The sequence below is a fragment of the Sus scrofa genome, chromosome X (genome assembly GCF_000003025.6).
Source record: "Sus scrofa isolate TJ Tabasco breed Duroc chromosome X, Sscrofa11.1, whole genome shotgun sequence".
Classification (NCBI taxonomy): Eukaryota; Metazoa; Chordata; class Mammalia; order Artiodactyla; family Suidae; genus Sus; species Sus scrofa.
The window spans coordinates 97,209,802-97,234,640 of NC_010461.5; the positions used below are offsets into that span (position 1 = coordinate 97,209,802).

The window sequence follows — 24,839 nt, forward strand, 5'->3', positions numbered from 1 at the left end:
AATTGGAAATAAAGTCAAAATCCTCATTCTTGTCCCTCCCTGTCACCCCTGCGTTTAGCCCTCGTTGCCTAGTGGTCCATTCCTATCTTTCGGGGCTGGCAATTACGTCATTGCCGACTTTCTTGATCCCTACTGGGCTTTTAAATTTAGAAGACCATTTGCTGACAGCATTAGCTATATCTGAATGGGATAAAAAAGGAATGGAAGATTAAGTGGGGGTAATATCTTTCTTCTTAAAAAAATCAGTGAGTGTGTTGGAAGTTAAAGGAACAGCTTGAAAGAGAAGTATATGTGATTGATTCAAGGTACTTTTATATTGGAAATACTTGTTCCATGAGTGCCGTGTGTATGCTTATATATTGCCAGGACATGAGAGTTTATAATCCAAAGGCAGAGACAGGGGGAAAAAAAGTTATCTGTCTCTTTCTCTAAAGTTTAAAGTTCTCAAACTTTTTGGTTCACAGAACCCTTTGAGTAGCAGGCAAAGGTGTATGACGCTCCCTTCAGAGAAATGCATGTGAACACATCATCTTGCATAAAATTTTTGGAAGTTTATTAAAAACCCCAGGTCCTTAATAAATCCTCAATTCAGGGATGATAAGCCATTCAAAAGAAAATTTACAAAATCAATAAAAATAATTACTGAAGTTGATATAATTACAAATAAACAGTATATTTGGAATTAATTCAAAAGAATACAGTTTGTGTTTTGGGCAGTGAGATGAGAGGATATAGATGAGACAGAACTGGCTGTGAGTTGATGGTTGTTGAAGCTAAGTTGTTGGTACTTTGGAGTTTGCTATGCCGTTTGCTCTACGTATGCTATTTCAAGATCTAATACTTTTTTTATTCCATTTTCAGATACACTTTTAACTTACTGGAATAAAGTATCTCCTCAGGAGCTCATAAACATTCTCATACTTCTAGAGTAAGTTATATCATTTTCATAAAATTTCCTCTTCTTTGGGGGAGCTCAATTTTTGTACATAATAAAATATTACCCCTTTTCTGTTTTCAACAGCTTATTTGTTAATAATGTAGAAAACGTTAAACTATTTTGATAGTTTGGAGACTGACATATGGGTTCTTCACACATAGATAGAAGAAACACATGGAGATGAAATACTTGTGACGGTACAGAAAACTTGAGCTAATAATAGCCCATCTTTGCAGACCTTCAGGAGTCTTTCTGTGATCTGGAAAACTTAGAAGTGGCACCAGCTGTCCTAAATCATTCATTTAGAGCAGATGCTGGCTTAATGGAGCAGCTCAAATGTTGGAATTTAGAATTTGGACTCTTATATAGAGCTGAGTAATTCTACCCACTTGAGAAACGTGTGTGTATATATATATCCACTCCAAGACACTTGGGGAAAAATATCTAGCCTTTTTTCCTAAGTGCAGGTGCGAAGTTGTTCTGTATTGTATGCTGAGCTGTTTTTACATCATTATTGAAAGGTAAAAGAAAAATGAGAATGAAATTTAAGAACTTTCTAAATAAATAATATACATGTATGATAGTGTATGTGCCTGTCTGCCAAAACACAAAAGGGGTAGACAATGTCTAAAAACTTGTTAAAGTCTTTCAAGGTTTTGTATACCATGTCAGCAAACAAAACAGTAAAGATTTTTAGGGGTTACCGTCGTGGCTCAGCAGAAGCGAATCCCGACTAGGAACCAGGAGGTTTCGGGTTCGATCCCTGCCTCGCTCAGTGGGTTAAGGATCTGGCATTGCCGGGAGCTGTGGTGTAGGTTGCAGACGCAGCTCGGATCTGGCGTTGCTGTGGCTCTGGTGTAGGCTGGCATCTACAGCTCCGATTCGATCTCTAGCGTGGGAACCTCCTATGCTGCAGGTGTGGCCCCAAAAAGACAAAAAAAATAAATAAATAAACAAAAACTACTCTAATCATATTGAAATATTTGCTAATGAAAATTCATGATGTTGGGGGTTTGCTTCAAAAAATATAGGCGGTAGGGAGTGCGGAGGGAGATCGGGGAACCTGTTTGGGGTAGAAGAAACAAGAATGGCCGTGAGCCGATGATCGTGGAAGCTGCTGGGTGCTGGGTGTGTGGGGTTTAGTTTGCTGTCCTTCCGACTTTTTTGTTTGTGTTTGCCCTTTTCAACACCAGAAGATGTTTTAATGCCGTTATAAAAAATATAGCAATCGTCCCCAATTTTTAGGGCTTAACATTTTTTGCTGTGAATGACTGTACTAGAGACCTTGGATATGACACATTGTAGAGCACAAAGGATACTTTGCAATGATGCGGTTTTTTTAAAATGCCATTATAACTCTACATAAAGACATAATATAATTTGAGGCTTTTGTATCAACCATAAAAGAAAAAGTAAAAATCTTTTAAAAATGAAATAAATGTACTATAGGAGAGGTAAAAAAATAATTTGGGGCTTTTGGTGCTGATGTAATTATAGCAAGTAAATGTAGAAAGATAGTTATATTTAGTAGAAAGCAAGTAGTTATCTGTATATTTATTTTTGTGTACAAAAACATGTATTATTGTAATTTATTTTATTTTATTTTGTGTTTTTAGGGCCGCACCTGTGGCATATGGAGGTTCCCAGGCTAGGGGTCTAATCAGAGCTGTAGCCTCTAGACTACGCCACATCCACAGCCACAGCAACGCCAGATCCGAGCCTCGTCTGTGACCTACACCACAGCTCACGGCAATGCCGGATCCTTAACCCACTGAGCCAGGCCAGGGACTGAACCCACCGCCTCATGGTTCCTAGTCAGATTCGTTTCCGCCTGTAATTGATTTTAAATGAGCCATTCTTTGTAACACATGCATTTTCCAATATTACTTGTTAAAATGCCAAGTATGGTAATATCTTACTAACATGCTATTGTTTTTCTTTGTAGAGTATGTTTGTTTCACTTCAGATATATGGGGAAAAGAAACATAGCAAGGTAATTCCCATAGCACTGCAATTTCCACTTTTTTCCTTCTCTTCCAGCAGAGGGCAGTCTTAATCATGTAAAACCCTAGATGATTCTGTTTGCGTTAACATTAAGATGCTCATGATTTATTTAATGTGTCTCAACTCAAAGTTGAAATTAAGCTAATGTGAACTGATAAATCTTTTAAGTTTTCCAAAGGGTAATGGTTAGACTGATATGCAGAGTTTCTGTTCTAATCCTAGAACAGATGCTTGTCTCTTCTGAAGGATGTGAGAAAGGGCTAGATCCAGGGGAAGGCAGGAAATCGTAAAGTGAGGACAACTGTAAGGTCTGTACTTTTATCTACAACCTATCAATACTCACCTTAGTTACTGAAGTACTTAGAAATCCCCCACGGCGTTTGGGACATACGTTGTGCATTACCTCTTTCTTCTTTTTGCTATGTAAGTCTTTGTAAAATAAATACTTATGAAAACGTTTGGGGAAAAGATTACCTGTTTATTTCAAGAAGATCTATCTCAGGGGTAGAGTTGGTCATTAAAGGAATTCAGGGTTCTTTTTTTGAAGTTCGATTCCGTGGCGCTTCCAAACACTAAAGAGGCATTTGGGATGGGGTTTATTGCTGAGTCTCTAGAACTTCCTCATAATTCAGGGGACAAATTTCCACTGTCTTCTCCCAGCACTGGGATCTGGATTGGAACTGGTATGGGAACTACCACCATGAGCCCGAACCGCTAAGATTCTGTGGACCCTCTGTCTATGTTCACTAGAGGATAGACTCTTTTTTCTTCCTTAGTTCCTATATTACCCAGTTGTAATTTTTTTAAATGGGACCTGACAAAGGAAAACAAACATGTGCAAATAGACATGTTTAAAGAGTAAACATTTCTTCTTTTATGTTTTTTCAGGGCCACACCTGCAGCACATGAAGTTTCCAGGCTAGGGGTCGAATCAGAACCACGACTGCCGGCCTACACCACAGCCACAGCAGTGCAGCATCTGAGCGGCATCTGCAGCCTACACCGCAGCTCATGGCAACTCCAGATCCTTACCCCACCGAGCGAGGCCAGGGGTCAAACCCACATCCTCACGGATCCTAGTCCGGTTTGTTAACCACTGAGCCATGAAGGGAACTCCAAGAGCAAACATTTCTGAGCCCAGCTTATCTCAGGTCCAGAAGCAGATGAAATAGGCACTCACTCTTGACCATCTAACTCAAAGAATTCTCCCTGTCTCAGGCCAGCTCTGAGTAGCCCTCTCATGGTTTTCTCTGACTCTTGTCCTTCCTCACCTCCTGAGAAAAGACTGAATCTTATTGGAGTGTTATCCACTTTATTCTGGTATATTTTTGAGGAGAAGAAGAGAAGTAAGAAAACCTCTAAATTCCTTACTTATATTCTTACAACATAAGCTATTCTAAATATACATTGGAACTTCATTCAATTTCCAGTGACACTTCATTGAAGCTAAATAATCGTTGGTAGAATATTGAGCATAGCCCCGTGCTTGTGTGAAAACCTAGTCACTTATTAGTTTAAAAATATATCTCAATATCTTTCCCAACTTGAACATTTATTTTAGGGTGCATGATGCCTGGCTGTCAAAACACTTTGGAATAGACCGGAAATCGCAAACCATGCCAGCTCTTCGAAATAGATCGGGAATAATGCAGGCCCGGCTGCAGCATCTTAGTAGCCTGGAAAGTTCATTTACCCTTAATCATAGTAAGTGCAAATGTGTGCTCCCATATGGAGCAGACATGTAATGCTGTTCAACTTTATGTACAATCATTTTATCAGATGTGAATATATAATAAAATATGCATTGATTTTTTTAAAGAAATTTTAGGCAACGGTGTGTTTTCTTAGTTTTGGAGGACATTTTCCCATTGAATTACTATTCTTATCATATTGTTTTACATAGAATAGCTTTTATTTCTACTTTAATGCAAATAATGGCATCTTAATATAATAGTAAAAATAATATTTGTTTAGAGTTACCATTGTTCATTCAATGATATTAAGGCATTACCCATGCTGAGCTGACTGCAGAAATCAAAGAACTGTAAATATTTTGACAGAGGTGTATTTCACACAGGTTGAAGTATTGACAAGTCGAACAGGACAAGGAGGAAGCTATCCTTTGACAAGCAAATATGAATAAAAAGTCAAAGAGTGAGAAAACGTTCATTTCCATGCAGTCCTCTGGAGGTTGCATAAAAGGAAGCCAGCAGAACTGGCTTTGCGATAAGGACTGATAATAAAAACAAATGTCTTGAGCAGATGGATCATGAGCTAATAGATTTTTAAAAAAATGCAAGTCTTACAGGCTTCAGCTTTGCTCTTGTCACTTGGAAAAATGTAACGAACCTATGCCCTTCAGTTGGCCCGGATGTTTTGTTTTCCTTCTGATTTAAAAACAAACCTCATATCATTGGCATCATTGGAAACATCTGGCCATAGGGCACCACAGTATGGAATGGAGCTGCATTTCTAGGATTTTCTCATTTCTTGCACACATAATTAGCAGCACAGCCTGAAATGCCTCTCCCGTTACTTCCTAGTTACATCACCGTAGTGCACCACTGAAATCTTGTCTCCAAAGAAGTAGGCACCTGATTATGTGTTGCAGAGTTATTGATCCAGAGGTGAAGTAAAAATTAGTGGGATGAACCCAGACCGTATTTGCTTAAGAAAGAAATACAGTGAAACTCAGTAGGTCTGTAGGTATTGAGAACCTGCTTTCTTCTTGCTTGTCTCTGTCTTTGAAGGGGGGAAAGAACCATTCAGAACTAACTATTACATGAATCTTTGTGTTGGGCAGTTTTAATTTCCTTTTTTTTTTTTTTTTAATCCCAGGTTCTGCAACAACTGAAGCAGACATTTTCCATCAGGCGCTTCTGGAAGGCAATACTGCTACTGAAGTTTCCCTAACAGTACTGGATACCATATCGTTTTTCACCCAGTGCTTCAAGGTAAAAATGAAGTTAGAATTTAGTCGGTATCATGGCAAAGAAGATACTAGACGAAAATTAAGTAGTCGGAGGAAACCCAGTGTCGTACAAAAGGAGATTGGCATGTGGAAAGTTCCCGAGCCAGGGATAGAACCCATGCCACAGCAGCGACAACATTGGATCTTTAACCCACTGTGCCAGCAGGAAACTCCTAAAAGCAGTGTTCTTTCACACTTTTATGAAAATGTCCAGTAGTTTGTGGCCCATGTTATGACTGAGTCAATTTATCCAAATACCCGTTATGATGAGGTGTCTTGTCAAGCCAGATGATGTCCAGGCCGGCTGGCTGGCTGGCTTCCCTTGTCAGGTGCTTAGTGGTTCTTCTCGGATATTTACCTTTTGATACAAATCATCCCTGCCGGGATTAAAGAAGAAGAAGAAATTAAAAGCATTTATCTTGCAGGGTTGTTGAAGGTATAAAATGAGATGTGAGAGTGCTTGGAAAAATAAAGACTATAGAATGTAAAGTAACATTATTGGGAGAACTCACAAGTGAAAACCCTTGCTGGCTCTTCATCTGAGTTACAGATAATTTTTTTTTCTTTTCTTCCCCTTTCTCTGAGTAATTCAGTTAATTGCTTCAGCCCTCCAGATGTACTATGGCAACCTGGCCTGTGCTTTTCAAAGAGGCTTATACGTGAAAACTGAATTAGATGCTAATAAGAAACAGGCTGCAGCATGCCTTTAAACTATTAAGTTTGTTCTGATTAAAATGCAACCCAAATTCATTGTTTATCATGCTAGTTAATAAGCCACTTGGTCTCAAGGTTTGCCTGGTAGGCCTTCCTCCTATTCAGGTTTTTCTTATTTATTTAACATATATCGTTTGGTAGATATCAGGCAGGATCCTAAGTGCTTTAGAAATATGAACTCACTTTCTCATTGTGGGACTGGAGGTGGAAAAGGGGACCACAAATGGGCACCAAGGCACTTTTGGAGATGGTGGGAATGCACTCACATTGGGTCGTGGTGGTTGCACAAGCCCGTAAATTTACTAAAAGTATTTGGATCCTGTACTTACAGCAGGTGAATGATGTGGTATGTAAATACACCTCGACAAACTTAAAAGTACAAATACAAACTCACCTTACATCCTCCTATTAGCTTTGTGATATACATACTGTTTTCTTCCCATTTTAGAAGAGAAAACTGAGGCTCACAGGGAAGGAAGTTGGTGTCAGGTAGCTAGTTAGTGGCAGAATCAGGATTCCGATCCAGGCCAGTCATCACAGGAGGCCATGCTTGTAACCACCATCCCATGCTTGGAAGGAGACTAAGGAAAGAGCCAGAAAGATCTACCACCATTCAGGGATTCTGGCTGTCATTATTACCATTAGATCTGTTACAAGTTTGGGTATGGTTTGGGGGTTTTGTTGTTATTTTTGGCCAAGTCGTAACCTGCTAATTCGTTTCTTGAAGGATAGGAGAATAAGACTGGAGATGTTTACCAATGCCTTTTAAAAAACAAACAAACAACAGGTTCACAAATCAATGGCTATTTCTCCGTAAATTGTTGTTTCTCGTATATCTCTCTTTGGAAATGTTTACCAATGCCTTTTAAAAAACAAACAAACAACAGGTTCACAAATCAATGGCTATTTCTCCGTAAATTGTTGTTTCTCGTATATCTCTCTTTGGAAGGAACATTTAAACAACTTACATTGCTGGTTTAATTGTGATACCTGTTATTATCTCTGTTCATAGAGGGTTTAATTTATCACCAGTAGCTAAACATATCTTATACTAAACATGCATTTAAAAGCAAATTAGATAATAGACTTTTAAAATAGAATTGATATTTTCCTTAATTCTTACATTACTTTGTCACTTTCAGAGAAAAACAAAGCCCGGTTACTGTGTATCCATTTTTTATTTGTTGATCTTTTCTTTCTTTCTTTTTTTTTGCTTTTCAGGGCCACACCTGAGGCATATGGAGGTTCCTGGGCTGGGGGTTGAACCAGATTGAACCAGAGCTGTAGCCACTGGCCTACACCACAGCCACAGCAACAGGGGATCCCAGCTGCATCTGCAACCTACACCATTGCTCACTTCAACGCTGGATCCTTAACCCACTGAGCAAGGCCAGGGATTGAACCTGAAACCTCATAGTTCCTAGTCAGATTCGTTTCCACTGCATCACATGGGAACTCCATTTTGCTGATTTAATTGAGAAGCAGTGTGATGAGGTTAATTGAAAATATTCTTCCCATACTAGTTCTATATTTGCTGTGTTACACTGGAAAAAAAAAAAAAAAAACCTTTTCTTCATCTATTTAAAGTGGTCGAACTTAAGTATAGTTGTAGTTTGGAGTTCCCTTGTGGTGCAGCAGGTTAATGATCCAGCATTGTCACAGCAGCAGCTCAAGTTGCTACTGTGGCACGGGTTCAGTCCCTGGCCCGGAAACTTCCACATGCCATGGGCACGGCCAAAAAAAGAAAGAAAGAAACTATAGTTATAGTTTATATATAGTATTTTGCGATTTCCAAGTTGAAAGAGGGCGCAAATGTTTTTAGATTATGTTAAACTTTTTTATTGTTTTCTGTAACTTTCAAACAGTGGTTTGATAAACAGGTGTGGGTAAAGTCTGTTCTCCCATTCTAAATTATTTATGCAATTTTTCTTTCATGTTTTACAGAGCCAGCTTTTAAATAATGATGGCCACAATCCATTAATGAAAAAAGTATTTGATATTCATCTTGCTTTTCTTAAAAATGGGCAGTCCGAAGTGTCGCTGAAACATGTCTTTGCCTCACTGCGAGCTTTCATTAGTAAGGTAAGGAAAAAAGCTTTGTAGCTGCTAGTCACCTTGCTTCACAACAGGAAGGAAGGGAGAACAAGGATCTTTGTGATGACGTTGCCAAACCTCAGATCCTGGAGCCATCAAATCCTGCCCTTGTAAATATAAATACCAAACAGCAAGATACATCAAGAGGGCCTGACCAAAATTCCCTAAAACCAGCAGGTGCTTTCTTTCTTTTTTTTTTTTTTTTTTTGTCTTCTGTCTTCTTAGGGCTGCATCTGCGGCATGTGGAGGTTCCCAGGCTAGGGGTCGAATCGGAGCTGTAGCCTCCAGCCTACACCAGAGCCACAGCAACACCAGATCCGAGCCGCATCTGCCACCTACACCACAGCTCACAGCAACGCTGGATCCTTAACCCACTGAGCAAGGCCAGGGATCCGAACCCGCAATCTCACAGTTCCTAGTCGGATTCCTTTCCACTGGGTCACGATGGGAACTCTGGCCTGTGCTTTGTATTTCTTCTTGTCGTTCCTTTCTTTTTTGAGCAGACTCCTTTGGAGAGTATCATTTTAAAATGACCAACTGCTAGTTTTTCTTCTTTTTAAAGTATTATCGTGCTGAAAATATGTAAGTTATGAGTGTATTCATGTATAAGCACTTTGAATACAGAGACCAAGTTTTATAACCCCAGGGCCTTGTATGATAGCTTGCAAATGGTAGGCACTCAATACCTATTCAAATGAATGAATCCTTCCTTTCAATGCTAATTGTATCCCTAGGCTCTAAATTTTCAGGCCCTTTACCTCATCTAAACTAAAACTTCAGACTACGCTGTTAGGACAAACCAGGACTGAAGCTGATAGCAAAGATTTATTTCTGGTCTGGTTTTGATAGCTTTTAAACATAATAATATGCCTTGGAAACCAAGATGGACTTAAAATTATGGAAAGGCACAGGCTAGGCCTCCACTCTGGTATATGTAAGTCCAACAAGACAAATTTGATTTGTGTAATAGGATAGCTGAGCATGGAAAACTTCCTTATCATCATTATTTGTATGGCAGCTTATTGTGTTTAAGTGATATAGAAATTAGGTGGATTGGAAGGTTTATTTTAAAATTGCCATTCTTTAATACAGTCTTCTGAAGAAAGAAATGGAAACCTGAGTTCAGTACAAGCATGTTCTGAGAAACTAAGGGAAAGAGATTCAGAAATAACCCATTTGGGGGGTTCCTCGTGGCACAGTGGTTAACGAATCCGACTAGGAACCATGAGGTTGCGGGTTTGATCCCTGGCCTTGCTCAGTGGGTTAAGGATCCAGCGTTGCCGTGAGCTGTGGTGTAGGTTGCAGACGCAGCTCGGATCCCGAGTTGCTGTGGCTCTGGTGTAGGCCGGTGGCTGCAGCTCTGATTCAACCCCTAGCCTGGGAACCTCCATATGCCGCGGGAGCGGCCCCAGAAAAGGCAAAAAAAAAAAAAAAAGACAACCCCCCAAAAAAACCCCAGAAATAATCCATTTAACAAAGTTACTGGGTACTTAGGCACTGTGTCAGGGATACGGTCTGAGGGCTTACTGTCCAGTAGGGGGAAGCACACACGCGCACACTGATGCGCATCCACAGATGCCATTGGAGTAAAGGAAGTCTATACAGAGAACTGAGGGTTAACAGGAAAAGGGTGAGAAACACTGTGCTTTAGCAAAAGTTTCTCTGCAGCATTGGAATTAGGGTGTAGTATGGACTCAGCAACAGATGAGACTGAAGAGGTCAGTGGGGACCAGATGATAGTGTACTCATTGCAGGAGCGAGACGGCGTCTTTTAGGCATCAGGGAGCATCGAAGAAACACAATTGGATTTTTTTTTTTTTGTCTTTTTGCCATTTCTTGGGCCGCTCCCGCGGCATATGGAGGTTCCCAGGCTAGGGGTCGAATCAGAGCTATAGCCGCCGACCTACACCAGAGCCACAGCAACGCTGGATCTGAGCTGCGTCTGCAACCTACACCCCAGCTCATGGCAACGCCAGATCCTTAACCCACTGAGCAAGACCAGGGATCAAACCGGCAACTTCATGGTTCCTAGTCGGATTCGTTAACCACTGCGCTACGATGGGAACTCCGACACAATTGGATTTTTATTAAGAGAGAATTGTTGCAGTTGGGGGAAAATCTCTTTCAAAAGTAGTATAGAAGTATAGTCTCTGCCCTCGTGACGCTTTCAGTCGAATGGGGCAAGGGTGGTGGTGACAGAAAATAGTCGAGTCAATAAAGTCGTACTTGTGACACATTCTAGGACAGAACCAAGGTGCCATGACAGAGAATAATGATTTGTGGGAGTTAGTTTAGATAAGTTTGTCACTTTTTTAAATGAGACCTGAAATATGAAAAGGGGCCCTGCTCTTTGAAAGGTTCAAAGAAGAACATTCCAGGAGTTCCCATTGTGGGACAGCGGAAGTGAATCCGACTAGGAACCATGAGGTTGCAGGTTCAATCCCTGGCCTTGCTCAGTGGATTAAAGATCCAGTGTTGTCGCAAGCTGTGGCATAGGATGTGGATGTGGCTTGGATCTGGCATTGCTGTGGCTGTGGTGTAGGCCAGCAGCTGCAACTCCAATTCGACCCCTAGCCTGGGAACCTCCGTATGCCGCGGTGTGGCCCTAAAAAGCAAGTAAAACAAACAAACAAAAAATTTTAGAAGGACATGCATATGCAAAGGCCTGGAGTTGGGATAAAGCTTGAAATTTTGGGAACTGAAAGGCCCAGTTTAGCTGGAACATAGTGAACCAAGGAGCTCGTTGGCATACCAGTGGTACTTTAAACCATGGGAGTGGTTTCATTTCCCCTGGAGTATGTCCAGGAAGAAAAAAAAGAGCAGTATGTTGGAGAAAAAACACAGAAAGAGTTGGAAGAGGAATCTGTAGAGGGGGTGAGAGGGAGCAGTCACAGAAGTAGAAGGAAAGGCAAGAAAGAAGGGTATCCTGGAAGCCGAAGGAGAAGAGTTTCAGCATCGTGATGAGGTACCGAGTGGTCTGTTAAGATGAAGCGGAGAGGGTGTGCATTGGAATTGGCAGTGACAAGGTCACTGATGATTTTGCTCACTGCCCACGCAGAGAAGTGATTTAGATAGGAAAACTCACTATAGCAGACTAACTACACTACAGCTGTGCCCTCCCTTACACCTTTATTTTCATACTGGAATGTCTTGCCCAACAAGATTTGGTTTAATCTGGTGAAACTATTGAAATTTCTCGGTTGCCAGTTAGGAAATATTTATTAAATGTTCATTATCCACATAGCATTGGGCGTGGTGTTAAGGTGATTAAAAAGAAGAAGATAGATTCCTATAACACAGGTTTAAATTCAATATTGCCAAGAAATCATTTTGAAAGGGTGGCCCTCTAGCTTCATACTCCCTGAAAAACATCCATTGTGGACCCTGAAGTAGCTTACCATGTGCTTGCCTAGACTTGCAAACATGGGAGATTAGAATAAGCCTATGTTTTATGCATAATTTATCTCCCACGAAAGAGACTGAATGTATTCTCAAAGTGCAGCCCCTTGCCAGTTTCAAGGATTAGGTAGCCCCTTTTTTTTTTCTTCTCTTTTTTTTCTTTTGAGGGTCGCCCCGCAGCATATGGAGGTTCCCTGGCTAGGGCAGGTGAAGCTACAGCTGCTGGCCTACACCACAGCCACAGCAACACCGGATCCTTAACCCACTGAGCGAGGCCAGGAATCGAACCTGCAACCTCATGGTTCCTAGTTGGATTCGTTTCTGCTGTGCCACAGCAGGAACTCCTAGATAGCCACTTTTATACAAAGTCTTTTTCGAGGCCAAAATGTATTTTAATCAACACTATGTATGAGTAAAGGGGGCACATGTTTATGCTTGTGTGCATGCATTTCGTCTATACCCCATTTTGTTAAAAGATGAGCTTTATTTGCCGAATAGATTCCTGCTGTCTATCATTTTCTCAGCACTTGGAAGTTCATAATATAAGGAACTATTTAGATATAAAGCAAAAGAGTAAGTAATGCAGCTTCCCATTTTGAAGGCCCAAATTGAGACCTATCAATCATCCTCTGTTTCAGTCATTCATTAATTTAATATATATGATGGAGAACCTACTTAGCTTCTTTTCCAGACCATCGTAAGCTCTTCTTAGATCTGTAGCATTTATGGTCAGTACCTCACACTTTGTAGAAACTTGGATACTGACTTGACTTGTTCTGTCACTGATTCATCCTGGTCTTTCTGGTTGGGACTAGGTTGGCCTCTCTAGAGCAGAGCCCTGGCCTTATGTTGATTTTGTATCCTCAAAGCACCCAGCCTCGTTCTAGGTGAAAATATATAATAGGCCCTCGAGAGAAGATTGATGTTTATGATGGGGTTTTCTGATATTTATATTTTCCCTTCTCTTTAGTTTCCCTCGGCCTTTTTCAAAGGAAGGGTAAACATGTGTGCTGCGTTTTGCTATGAGGTTTTAAAGTGTTGCACGTCGAAGATTAGCTCAACCAGAAATGAAGCGTCTGCACTTTTGTATCTTCTGATGAGAAACAACTTTGAGTATACCAAAAGGAAGACCTTTTTGAGGACACATCTGCAGGTCAGTGGAAACCTGAGTCCCTCCTCTTTCTTCTATTCCATCTTTAGCCTCTATGTCAAGATCTAAAGCTACCCAATCCAATAGAATAGCTATTAGCGACATGTGACCATTTAGCACTTGACATGTGCCTGGTCCACATTGAGCTGTGTCATAAATCTAGAATGCACATTGGCTTTTGAAGACCACATACCAAAAAAGTGAAATATCTTAATTGTTTCACATTGACTGTGTGTTGAAATGATATTTTGAATGGATTTATTGGGTTAAGTAATATACATTAAAATTCACCTCTTTACCTTTTTTTGTGTGTGTGTCTTTTTACCTTTTCTAGGGCTGCTCCTGTGGCATATGGAGGTTCCCAGGCTAGGGGTCGAATTGGAGCTGTAGCCGCCGGTCTACACCACAGCCACAGCAACGCAGGATCCAAGCCGAGTCTTCGACCTACACCACAGCTCACGGCAACGCCGGATCGTTAACCCACTGAGCAAGGCCAGGGATCGAACCCGCAACCTCATGGTTCCTAGTCGGATTCGTTAACCACTGCGCCACGATGGGAACTCCTGTCTTTTTACTTTTAATGTGACTACTAGATGGTTTAAAATTAGGCATGAGGCTCACATCTTATTTCTATTGGACAGCACTGCTCTAGAGCATGGGTGTTAAGAGGGTAGACTCTAGTTCAGATTCCAGGACTGCCGCACAGTGTCTGACCTCGAGCTTGTTACTTCCTTCGTCTCTCAATGCCTCATTTGCCTCCTGTGTAAGATAGTGGAAATATCCCTCTCCACCTCATAGGGTTGTTGTGAGGATTAGACGAGATGATTAAGTAACAAACAAAACACTTGTTAGATATCCCATAACAGGTAATAGTTTGTGTTATTCATGTTTCAGCTTGCCAACTTAGTAAAAAAATGAGAGAAGGAGTTCCCATGTGGTGCAGTGGGTTAAGGACCTGGCGTTGTCACTGCAGCAGCTTGGGTTGCAGCTGTGGCTCGGATTCAGTCCCTGGCCCGGAAACTTCCACCTGCCAAGGGCATGGCCAAAAAAAAGAGAGAGAGAGAGAGACAAGGTTTAGTGGGAAGAATGGACTTTGAAATCAAATTGGACTTAAATTATAGTTCAGCTACTTATTATTATGTGACCCTAGGCAAGTTACGCCATAATTCTTAACTATTTGCCTCATCTGTAAAATTGAGGCCAAGTATGTTTCACCTTGCAGGGTGATCACGAGGGTTGAAAATTAAGTGTGTATAGTGCCGGGCACAAAATGCCTAGTACATAATGGACACTTAGGACATGGCAGTTGCTAGCCAGTGTCTCCATATTTTTTTTTTGATTATTTGATGAAACAGCTGTGAACTGAATCACAGCTGGGACTTCTTGGCTCACTAGCCCTCCTTATAATACGGGAAATGCTTGGTCACATTTCTGTCTTCACTGTCATGCTCTGTCCCATTGGCGTCGTTTATTAGAGACTGGGTTATAGATGGTGAAACAGCCATAAGCAGCTGTTTAGAAATGTCATCAGTAATGTGAAACTCTGAGAGAAGAATATGCTCCGTATAAAAATCTTCTGCGTGGTTACTTTTGGATACTAGGGCCAACATTATATGTTCAGGTGTCTGATATTTGCTTCCATAGAGGTGTCACTTGAGAACCACCTTCTGCCAAACATTTCTGCAGTTAGCGTGCTGGTGTGTCTGAAATTCCCCATTAGGGTCCATTCTTCTGCGTTAAGACCTCAGTTCCCTCAAGTGCTTTATTCAAATATAAATGAATTAATATTCATGCAGGCTTCTGAGTGCTCAATAAACTAGTATTATAATGATTAAGATCTCTTTAATCCTCATAACAGCTCTATAAGGTAGCAGTTGTTATCCCCATATTGCAAATAAGGAAAGTGAGGCACAAGAGAATAAAAATAACTTTTCCAAAGCTGCTCAGTGAATAATGGATAAAGTCAAGATTTGAATCTAGGGCAGTCTGATTCAAGAGCCCGCACTCAGCTCCTATGGCATCTTGCATCTCAGGACCAGCCACTCACACCTCAGCCTGAATCATTTAGGTATTCAACCAAACAAGCCTGAGAGGCGAAAAAGCACCATTACATTGCATTATACTGCTGTCATTACATATTGTATATGCCATTGCATAGATGCTGCTGTCTAAACCAGGTAGGCAGCAGAGAAGGGAGTTGATACGGTGGAGCTGGAAGTTCAGCACACTGAAGTAGACTAGTGAAAAGAGACGAGAAACCATCAGAACAAATGTCATTTATTCCCAGCTTTGCCAAGCATATTGAACGTAGAGACCTGGCCATCATGATATCTGTTCCTTAATTATGAAAATAGTTTTAGATCTGGCTGTGCCATGAGTTTTGTAAAGTTTTTTCATATCTGACCAAGAAAAATCCCGATAAAATATGAAATTAGGAACCTCTGAAGTTGCTATTTCAATAGAATTTAAATCCCTCGTGTACGAAGAAAATAGATTTTGATGGAACTGTGTAGAATCTTTAAAAGAAGCGTTTCATATGAGTGCCTGTGGACTTATAGAATGATGAAAATAAGCAGCTTTTGTTCAAGAGACATTTGAAAAACAGTATTTGCTTCTTCCCACAGATAATAATTGCCGTGAGCCAGCTGATAGCTGACGTAGCACTAAGCGGAGGATCAAGATTTCAGGAGTCTTTATTCATTATCAATAATTTTGCAAATAGTGACAGACCTATGAAGGTATGTTCTCACTTCAAGTAATAAATGGGACTAACGTTCATTGTCGGGGAAGTTTACATTCCTCGAGTTAAACTATTCGTTGGATTTACAACTTCTATGTGGTATAGAATGTATAGGATGTGAGCTTCACCAGTCAAGGCTTTGCCTGGTACACAGCACATACTCATTGTCAGTTAAATGTGTGGATGAGCGACTATACTATGTGTACACAGTTATGACGGGGGATTTGAATTTTTCTAGGCTTTATTTGTATTTATTTATTTATTCACTCATTTACTTTGTCTTTTTAGGGCGACAACTGCGGCATATGGAAGTTCCCAGGCTAGGGGTTGAATCGGAGCTGAAGCTGGTAGCCTATGCCACAGCCACAGCCATGCCAGATCCGAGCCACGTCTGTGACCGTGGCTGCAGCTCACGGCAACGCTGCATCCTTAACCCACTGGGCGAGGCCAGGGATCTAAGCTGTGTCCTCATGGATGCTAGTCGGGTTCTTTACCGCTGAGCCGCAACAGGAACTCCTAGGCTTAGTTTTTAAACTTGCTCAGACAAGGCCTGGGTCCTTTCTTAACAGATGTTATCATTTACAAGATTAATTAAGCATTCAGTTTGGAATTTGAGAAAACCTCACTTTTTAAAGGAGCTAACAGCTGCCTGATCCTTTGCCAACAGCTGAGGAAGGGCACAGAAGGGATTCATTATTTGATGGTTTTCTGAATTTTAAGAATCATCTGTTGGGGCTTGCCAGAGATACTTACTGGCAAACCCAAGTCCAAGGCTGTCATTCTTAGGCACCAGCTGGCTGAGGCCAAGCCCAAGGCTCTGACCACCATTCCTTTTTCCTACCTGTATGCTAAAAACCTATAACATTGGAAACATTCATTTGTTGTTTTTTTACATGGAGATATGTTCTGGTCTGCAGTGGTGCATGTGTACAAGGGAAGAAGAATCCTTTGCCAATAGAGAACTTTTCCTCCCCAGAGGAATCATTCCCATTCTTGGGAAAGGTCATCTTGCAGCATAATTTGACAATTTGTGTAAAATCTGGAAGAAAAAAGCTCACAGTCACAGCATACTTGATGTTTGGGACGTGTCGAATCTATGTACCAAAAAATATTCCCATAGGAATGTAGCTTAGACTGAAAAAAAAAAAAGAAAGAAAAAACAAAAACCAACAACAACAACAAAAAAAAAACCTCACTGAGCAGTGCCAGCCGTTCTCAGGCTGGGAAAGTTTGCTTTTCAGCCAGTTCTGCTGGTTCCTCAGGAGATCAGTATATGCTCCAGCTAATCCCATGAGCACAGAAACAGCTTATGTCATTTCGGATCTTTTACTCATAGCCTAAAAGAGTTTATTTTACCAGTTGTTAACTGCCCTCAATTCCATGTTATGCTGTGTGCCTCAGTTTCCCCATGAAAAAATGAATTATAATAGTAAATGAATTATAAGAGTCCTTAATTCAGGCATTCCCGTGGTGGCTCAGCAGTTAACGAATCTGATTAGCATCCATGGGGACGCAAGTTCAATCTCTGGCCTCACTCAGCGGGTTAAGGATCCGGTGTTGCTGTGAGCTGTGGTGGAGGCCGGCAGCCTTAGCTCCAATTGGACCCCCAGCCTGGGAACCTCCATGTGCCGCAGGTGTGGCCCTAAAAAGAAAAAAAAAAAAGTCCTGAATTCATAAGGTTGTTGTAAAAATTAAAACATGTAAAGCACCTAAGCCACTGCCTGGAGCATAGTAAACTGCTGATTTTTAGTTAGTGTTGTAACAAAAATTACATGATAATGGCAAATATAGATTACAGTTATGGTGCTAGAATTCATAGTGGAAGAGCTGGAGTTCAAAGCCAGATAGTCTGCCTCCAGAGCCCATGTTTTTATTTTTATTTTATTTTATTATTATTATTATTATTATTATTATTTTGCTTTTTAGGGCCATACCCGCGGCATATGGAGGGTCCCAGGCTAGGGGGTCTAATTGGAGCCACAGCTGCCGGCCTACACCACAGCCACAACAACGCAGGGTCGGAGCCATGTCTGCGACCTACACCACAGTTCAAGGCAGCGCCGGATCCTTAACCCACTGAGCCAGGCCAAGAATCGAACCCGCAACCTCGTGGTTCCTAGTCAGATTCGTTTCCGCTGCACCACGATGGGAACTCTCAGAGTCCATGTTTTTATTTATGGTGAATATACTACCATCAAATTTAGTACCTTTGAAGCCTGAGCTAATTGGATTTTTTTTAAAGAATTAATTTAAAAGTCTTTGGTTATGTAAGTAACATGCCAAGAACCAAATACCAAGAACTCTAACAAAGGGTAAAAGTTGTGTATTATTCCCAGGATTGGATGCCTAGGATTAGAGCACATTGATAACATTGATAAACATGTCTTTTTGTTTGTTTGTTTTGAAATTAGGCAACTGCTTTTCCCACAGAAGTCAAAGACTTGACTAAGAGAATCCGTACTGTTCTCATGGCCACTGCTCAAATGAAGGAGCATGAGAAAGACCCTGAAATGCTAATTGATCTCCAGTACAGCTTAGCCAAGTCCTATGCAAGCACCCCGGAGCTCAGGAAAACCTGGCTTGATAGCATGGCCAAGATTCATATAAAAAATGGAGATTTTTCAGAGGTGACTACATATGGCTTTATTCTAACCACAACCCTGCAGACTCCTGGAGCACACCCTGACACCTCTTTCTTTGTCTTCCTATTTCAGGCAGCAATGTGTTACGTCCATGTAGCAGCTTTGGTTGCAGAGTTTCTTCATCGGAAAAGTAAGATGTTTCTGTTCTTAGAGGTGGGGCGAACTTCGGTTAGAATGAGTTTTTATCGTTGCGGCTTGCAGCTGTCAGTGCGATACGATTGAGCTCTGAAAAATATGTTCACCTGTAGCCTCTTTCAGTGTTCAACAGAAGTTGTTCGAAAAGAAAACTGGAGTTTTTCATTTGCCTTCTGCTTTCCTTAAGAGTACAAGAATAAGTTAAATAGTGCAGGGCCAGGCTTGATGCCCAGTGTTTATTTTCCAAGACTGTCTCCCTGGAAGACTGCCATCAATTAAATTCTTCTCAAGGCTTGTGAGCAGTTCTGGATAATACAAATCATTTGTTTCCCCCTCATCTACCTCAGCTTCGCCACCAGCTGCCCACAGATTAGATCTCTCTAGCCACTTTAGTGCCACAATATCTTGGTATTAAAAGAGAGTCAGCACATGAGCAGGATGGCCAAAAAAGACATCCCTGGTTTGTGTCTGCATCACAACAACAATCTGGTGTCCATCCATGGACAGAAGCGCCTTTGGGGGAGCTGCGGATCCAGCACCAAATGTCAAAGGACCTGGGAGGAATTCCACCCACCTGTGCATCAGGCAGTAGGCAGACAGATGTTGGTCCTGTCTGTGGGCCCTGCAGTGGCCTATGACCTGGCTCCAGCCCCTCTGGGCTGCAGTCTGGGAGTCCCTTGAGAACACTGTCTTAGACGGATGAGAGGGCCTTGGAGGGAGTCCAGAAGTCCAGTGGAGAAGTTCCAGCATGCCGTTGAAGCAAAAAATAAATATATGGAAGTTTGAATGCACTGGTGAGGGTAAGAGGAACAGTTTGATTTCACTCGTGTCACCCCTTCCCCGACGTGGGCACAGCTAAGTCTTGTCGTCCATGATTTCCTCTGCAAGGAAAAGTGAGGGCACGTGAATGAGCATCTAGCTTTCCCAGAAGTACAGGATGCTGCCAAAGAGGCCCGTTTCTCTCTTGCCCCATCCAGAGTACTGAGTCATGAGCTGAATAACTAGGAGGCAGGATGAGACTGGGTGAGCAGCAGCGGTGATTCTCGGCAGGCATTTCAGGGACACACATCCTGCCGGCTGCATTACAGACTCCATTAAAAAGCCCACCGACAGGCAGCTAGAGATACTTAGTCTGTGGATTCCCCCGATTGGCCCACAGGCACTCCCCATGCTCCGTGTGCCCCACGCACATACTCCCCCACCCCATCGCTGGATCTCTGTGTGTGCTCCTGATGGTGGTGAGAGCAAGCTGTGCCAGACGGCTAGTGAGCACATGCAGAAAGCCAGCCAGAATCTGTGGGCCAGGGAGCAACCACAAAGACATCGAGATCTGCAGACCACCCTTGACAAGGCAACTGGGAGGCTGTTAGCACCTGGCCTGGTGTGTTGCATTCTGGAGAGAATACACAAAAGCTTAAGAGTTCTGCCATAAGAAGGAGCAGGAAGTGTTAGAGCAGGTGTAAACGTAAAAAGTCTATGAAAGTCATTAAAAAACAAAAACAACAACAACAAAAAGAAAGTCTATGAAAGGCTTGGAATTTTTAGCAGGGCAGGAAGAAAGTATTTCTCTCTCAAAATCCGTCGGTAAAAATGGTTGGAGGTGACTGCTACTCCACATGCGAAGATCGAAACACAAGACTTCAAGGAACGTGAAAAACGAAGGAAACATGACACCACCAAAGGATCACCATAATCTGACAGTAACCAAACTCAAACATCGAGATCTTCATTTTCCCCAATAAAGAATTAAGACTATCTGTTCGAAGGAAGCTCAATGAGCTACAATAGAACAGAATATTCGACAAAATCAGGAAAACAGTATATGAACAAAACGAGAAGTTAAACAGAGATCGAAATCTCAAAGAACCAAATTCTGGAGGTGAAGAATGCAATGAATGAAATGAAAAAGGAAAGAGAACATTACCAACAGAATGGAGAAGACTGGGCTTTAGAGATGATCCAGCCAGAGGCGAACAAAGAAAAATGCAAAAGAGCGAAGAAAGCCTATGTGGTCAATGGGATACTATCAGCAGAAACCTTATAGGCCATTGGAGAGTGGGAGGATACTTTCCAAGTGCTGAAAAACCGAGCGTACTCTATCCAGCAGAATTGTTCTTCAGAAATAAAGGACCGATAAAGATGTTCCCAGACAAACAAAAGCTGAGGGAGTTGATCACCATTAAAACTCTCACAAGAAATGCTGCAAGGAGTTCTTTAAGCTGACCTGAAAGGATGCTAATTAGGAACATGAAAACATGAAATGGATCTGTACGAATAGATAAAGAAGATGTGGCATGGCGTTCCCATCGTGGCTCAGTGGTTAACGAATCTGACTAGGAACCATGAGGTTGCACATTCCGTCCCTGGCCTTGCTCAGTGGGTTAAGGATCCAGCTGAGTGGATGAGCTGAGTTGCTGTGAGCTGTGGTGTAGGTCGCAGATGCGTCTCGGATCCCGCGTTGCTGTGGCTCTGGCGTAGGCCAGCGGCTACAGCTCCGATTCGACCCCTAGCCTGGGAACCTCCATATGCTGCGGGAGCGGCCCTAGAAAAAGGCAAAAAGACCAAAAAAAAAAAAAAGATGTGGCACATATACTCGATGGAATATTACTCAGCCACAGGAAGGAAGGAAATCCTGCCGTTTGTGACAACATGGATGGACCTTGAGGGCTTGGTGCTAAGTGCAGTAAGTCAGAGAGAGACAAACACTGTATGACCTCACTTATATGCGGAATCTTAAATAGCCAAACTGGTAGAAACAGAGTAGAATGTTGGTGGTCAGGGGTAGGGGAATTTGAGTGATTTGGGTTCAAAGGGTATAAACTTCCATTTACAGGATAAATTCTGGATAGCTAATGGACATAGTAATTATAGTTAACAATACTGCGTGATGTACTTGAAAGTTGCTAAGCAAGTAGATTGTAAATGTTCTCACTCCCCCTCAAATCGTAATTATATGTAGTGATCAACACTAGTGTGGTAATTATTTCACAGTATATACATGTGTCAAATCAACACATACACCTTAAACTTACACAGTGTTAGGTATCAATGATATTTTAGTATAGCCAGGGCTGGTAGGGAGGTGCAAAAGAAGGAGCCATGATCTTGAAGGGTTCACAATCCTGCAACTCTGTACCTCAAAAATCTGCCTGGGAGTTCCCGTGGTGGCTCAGTGGTTAACGAATCCAACTAGGAACCATGAGGTTCGGCTTCGATCCCTGGCCTTGCTCAGTGTGCTTAAGGATCTGGCGTTGCCATGAGCTGTGGTGTAGGTCGCAGATGCAGCTCGGATCCCGCGATGCTGTGGCTGTGGTGTAGGCCGGCGGCTACAGCTCCAATTCGACCCCTAGCCTGGGAACCTCCATATGCCATGGGAGCAGCCCAAAAAATGGCAAAAAGACAAAAAAAAAAAAAAAAACCTGCCTGAAAGCTTCCCTTTCCAAAAGTAATATTGTTGACTACTCTAACAACTACTTAAATAGTAAAACAGTTGAGTTAGGTTTAAAAATTGAGGGACAGGAGTTCCCATCATGGTGCAGTGGAAGTGAATCTGACTAGGAACCATGAGGATGCGGGTTTGATCCCTGGCCTCGCTCAGTGGGTTAAGGATCCGGCATTTCCGTGAGCTGTGGTGTAGGTCGAAGACGCAGCTCAGATCTGCTGTTGCTGTGGCTCTGGTGTAGGCCGGTGGCTACAGCTCCGATTAGACCCCAAGCCTGGGAACCTCCATATGCTGTGGGTGCAGTCCTTAAAAAAAAAAAAGAGGCAAAAAAATAAATAAATAAAAATAAAAATTGATTGGCAGTAGACATTGTGAAGACATCTCCCACTGTCTTTGAAACCAGTCCAGTGAGTGACATTAGGACAAAATGAAACCCTCTTGTGGGAGTCACAGACTGTGGCTTTGGCTCTGAAAGCGCGAGCATGTTTTGTTTTGTTTTTTAATTCCAGAATTCCTGCAGTTCATTATATCTCTTTCTTCCCAAACATGATGTCATGACTAAAATGTAGATTCGTTTTAGTTACATTTTAAATGTAACACTTTGTTTGATAGTGCAATTCTTTTGAATAGTCTGTATATTTGAAATTGGTATACCCTCGTTTTCTTTTTTTTTTTTTTGTACGGAACGTGGCTTTAAAATGGAAAACAAGCTTACCAAACGAAGGCCCTGTTAGAGGCTTTTTCCCCACATCACTTGTCTGCCTGTGCAATTACAGTACAATAAATGTCGACATTGCACACCTGCAATTATAATAAACTAACAAATAGGAGAACCCTCAACATGGCACTATATAAAGTTTTAGGTATATCTTTCAGGTAAATCAGGTTACTATTTCTCATTTTTTTAATTAGTAGAAATCTGAAATAAGAGTTTTCTGTCCAGTAAGTATAAACCTATGCCCTTTAGATAGTGAAAATAGTTAAATATATTAAAATATTTCCTTAGAATTTTTTTCACAAGTGCAAAGACCTTAAAACTTAAGCAAAAATCAAGAATTATTTATTTCCAGAAAACTGTAGCCCACCGAATCCTGGGGGCAGAGCTTCCTTGCCTGTCCTATCTTAATAAATCTATTTCTTGCTTAGCAAAAAAAAAAAAAAAAAAAAAAAAATTATTTATTTCCAGGGAGTTCCCGTCGTGGCTGGGTGGTTAACGAATCCCACTAGGAACCATGAGGACATGGGTTCGATCCCTTGGCCTCGCTCAGTGGGTTAAGGATCTGGCGTTGCCATGAGCTGTGGTGTAGGCCGGCGGCTACAGCTCTGATTAGACCCCCAACCTGGGAACCTCCATATGCCGCAGGTGCGGCCCTGAAAAGACAAGAAAATAAAACCAAAAAAAAAAAATAGTTTTGTCCCGTTGGATGGTTGCCTAACAGAGCAAGGACTTGGGCCCCTGGCTTCCAGGGGTGACCGCAGAACACCAGTGAGGGGCCATTTCTAGATCCTTTTTTCTTTCCCCACGTTTCAGGCACTGAAGGGAAAAGAAAAGGGGAGGGAGGCGTGCAGGTCTCCGTGCCGCACCCCCACCCTCAGACTTGTTGCAGGCGGCCAGAGCTCCTGCTCTTTGTACCAGAGACCTTAAGGATCAGCATCCTCTTCGTTTTTCCTAAGTCACCTCTAAGTGGTGATACTACGGTATTAGTCACACCCACCTCCCCAAAATATATAATTAAAAAACAGATCTAAATGTCCTTATTTCTGTTTTCTCTGAGAACCTCAAAATGTTCTAGATCTTATTCTCTGGAGACTAGACTTATGTGCCTCTCCCTCTTCTCTTCCTGAGAGAGCGCACAGCTATTGGCCCCCAGGGAAGGCAAGAGTTCTGCCTCTGCATTCTTCTGCCACCACCACATAGCGCGTCTGAGGGTCAGCAAAGCTTCAGGCCTGTAGGGCGCCTCCATCACCCCAGAAAAAGACATTTCTTTTCCATGCCTTATAGAGTCATGTTGTTCCCTTTCCTGAGTCTTTATACCCAGGATCTGATAGCTTAAATTCTGCAAAGCTTTTTGTTTTTTTTTTGTCTTTTCTAGGGCCGCTCCCTCGGCATGTGGAGGTTCCCAGGCTAGGGATTGAATCGAAGCTGTAGCCCCCGGCCTATGCCAGAGCCACAGCAACATGGGATCCAAGTCGTGTCTGTGACCTACCACAGCTCTCGGCAACACCAGATCCTTAACCCACTGAGCAAGGCCAGGGGTCGAACCCACAACCTCATGGTTTCTAGTCAGTTTCGTTAACCACTGAGCCACAACGGGAACTCCTGCAAAGCTTTTTATTTCCCCATTCCTTCCCAATCACAGCTTCTTCCTTTTAGGGCCCTCCCCTCAAGGCTCTTAGCCCCTCTCCCTCTTCCGACTAGCAGTCCTATTTTATCAAAGGTTGGGCTTCTTTCCCATCCTCCAAGCGCTTCCCTTCTTTCTATGGGCCAGATAACTGGTGCTCAAGGAAGCAGTCTCTGCTTGGAGAGTTGGCACCTTGCTTCCCCTAGGACGGCAGTCGGGAATCCAGAAGCTACGGCTGTGAAGGGCAAAGTCAGGAGTCCAGGTCGCAG

General features: G+C 42.1%; 1 protein-coding gene across 1 annotated transcript in view; it reads left to right on the forward strand.

The window, feature by feature from the left end:
* DOCK11 (dedicator of cytokinesis 11) overlaps positions 1-24,839 on the forward strand; it is a 199,041-nt gene that overhangs the window by 141,314 nt on the left and 32,888 nt on the right. Inside the window, 9 exon segments of the mRNA XM_021080484.1 lie at positions 862-928; positions 2,883-2,930; positions 4,503-4,645; positions 5,780-5,895; positions 8,571-8,708; positions 13,090-13,272; positions 15,894-16,007; positions 18,421-18,636; positions 18,724-18,781. Of these exon segments, the coding sequence (XP_020936143.1) occupies positions 862-928; positions 2,883-2,930; positions 4,503-4,645; positions 5,780-5,895; positions 8,571-8,708; positions 13,090-13,272; positions 15,894-16,007; positions 18,421-18,636; positions 18,724-18,781 (1,083 nt within the window).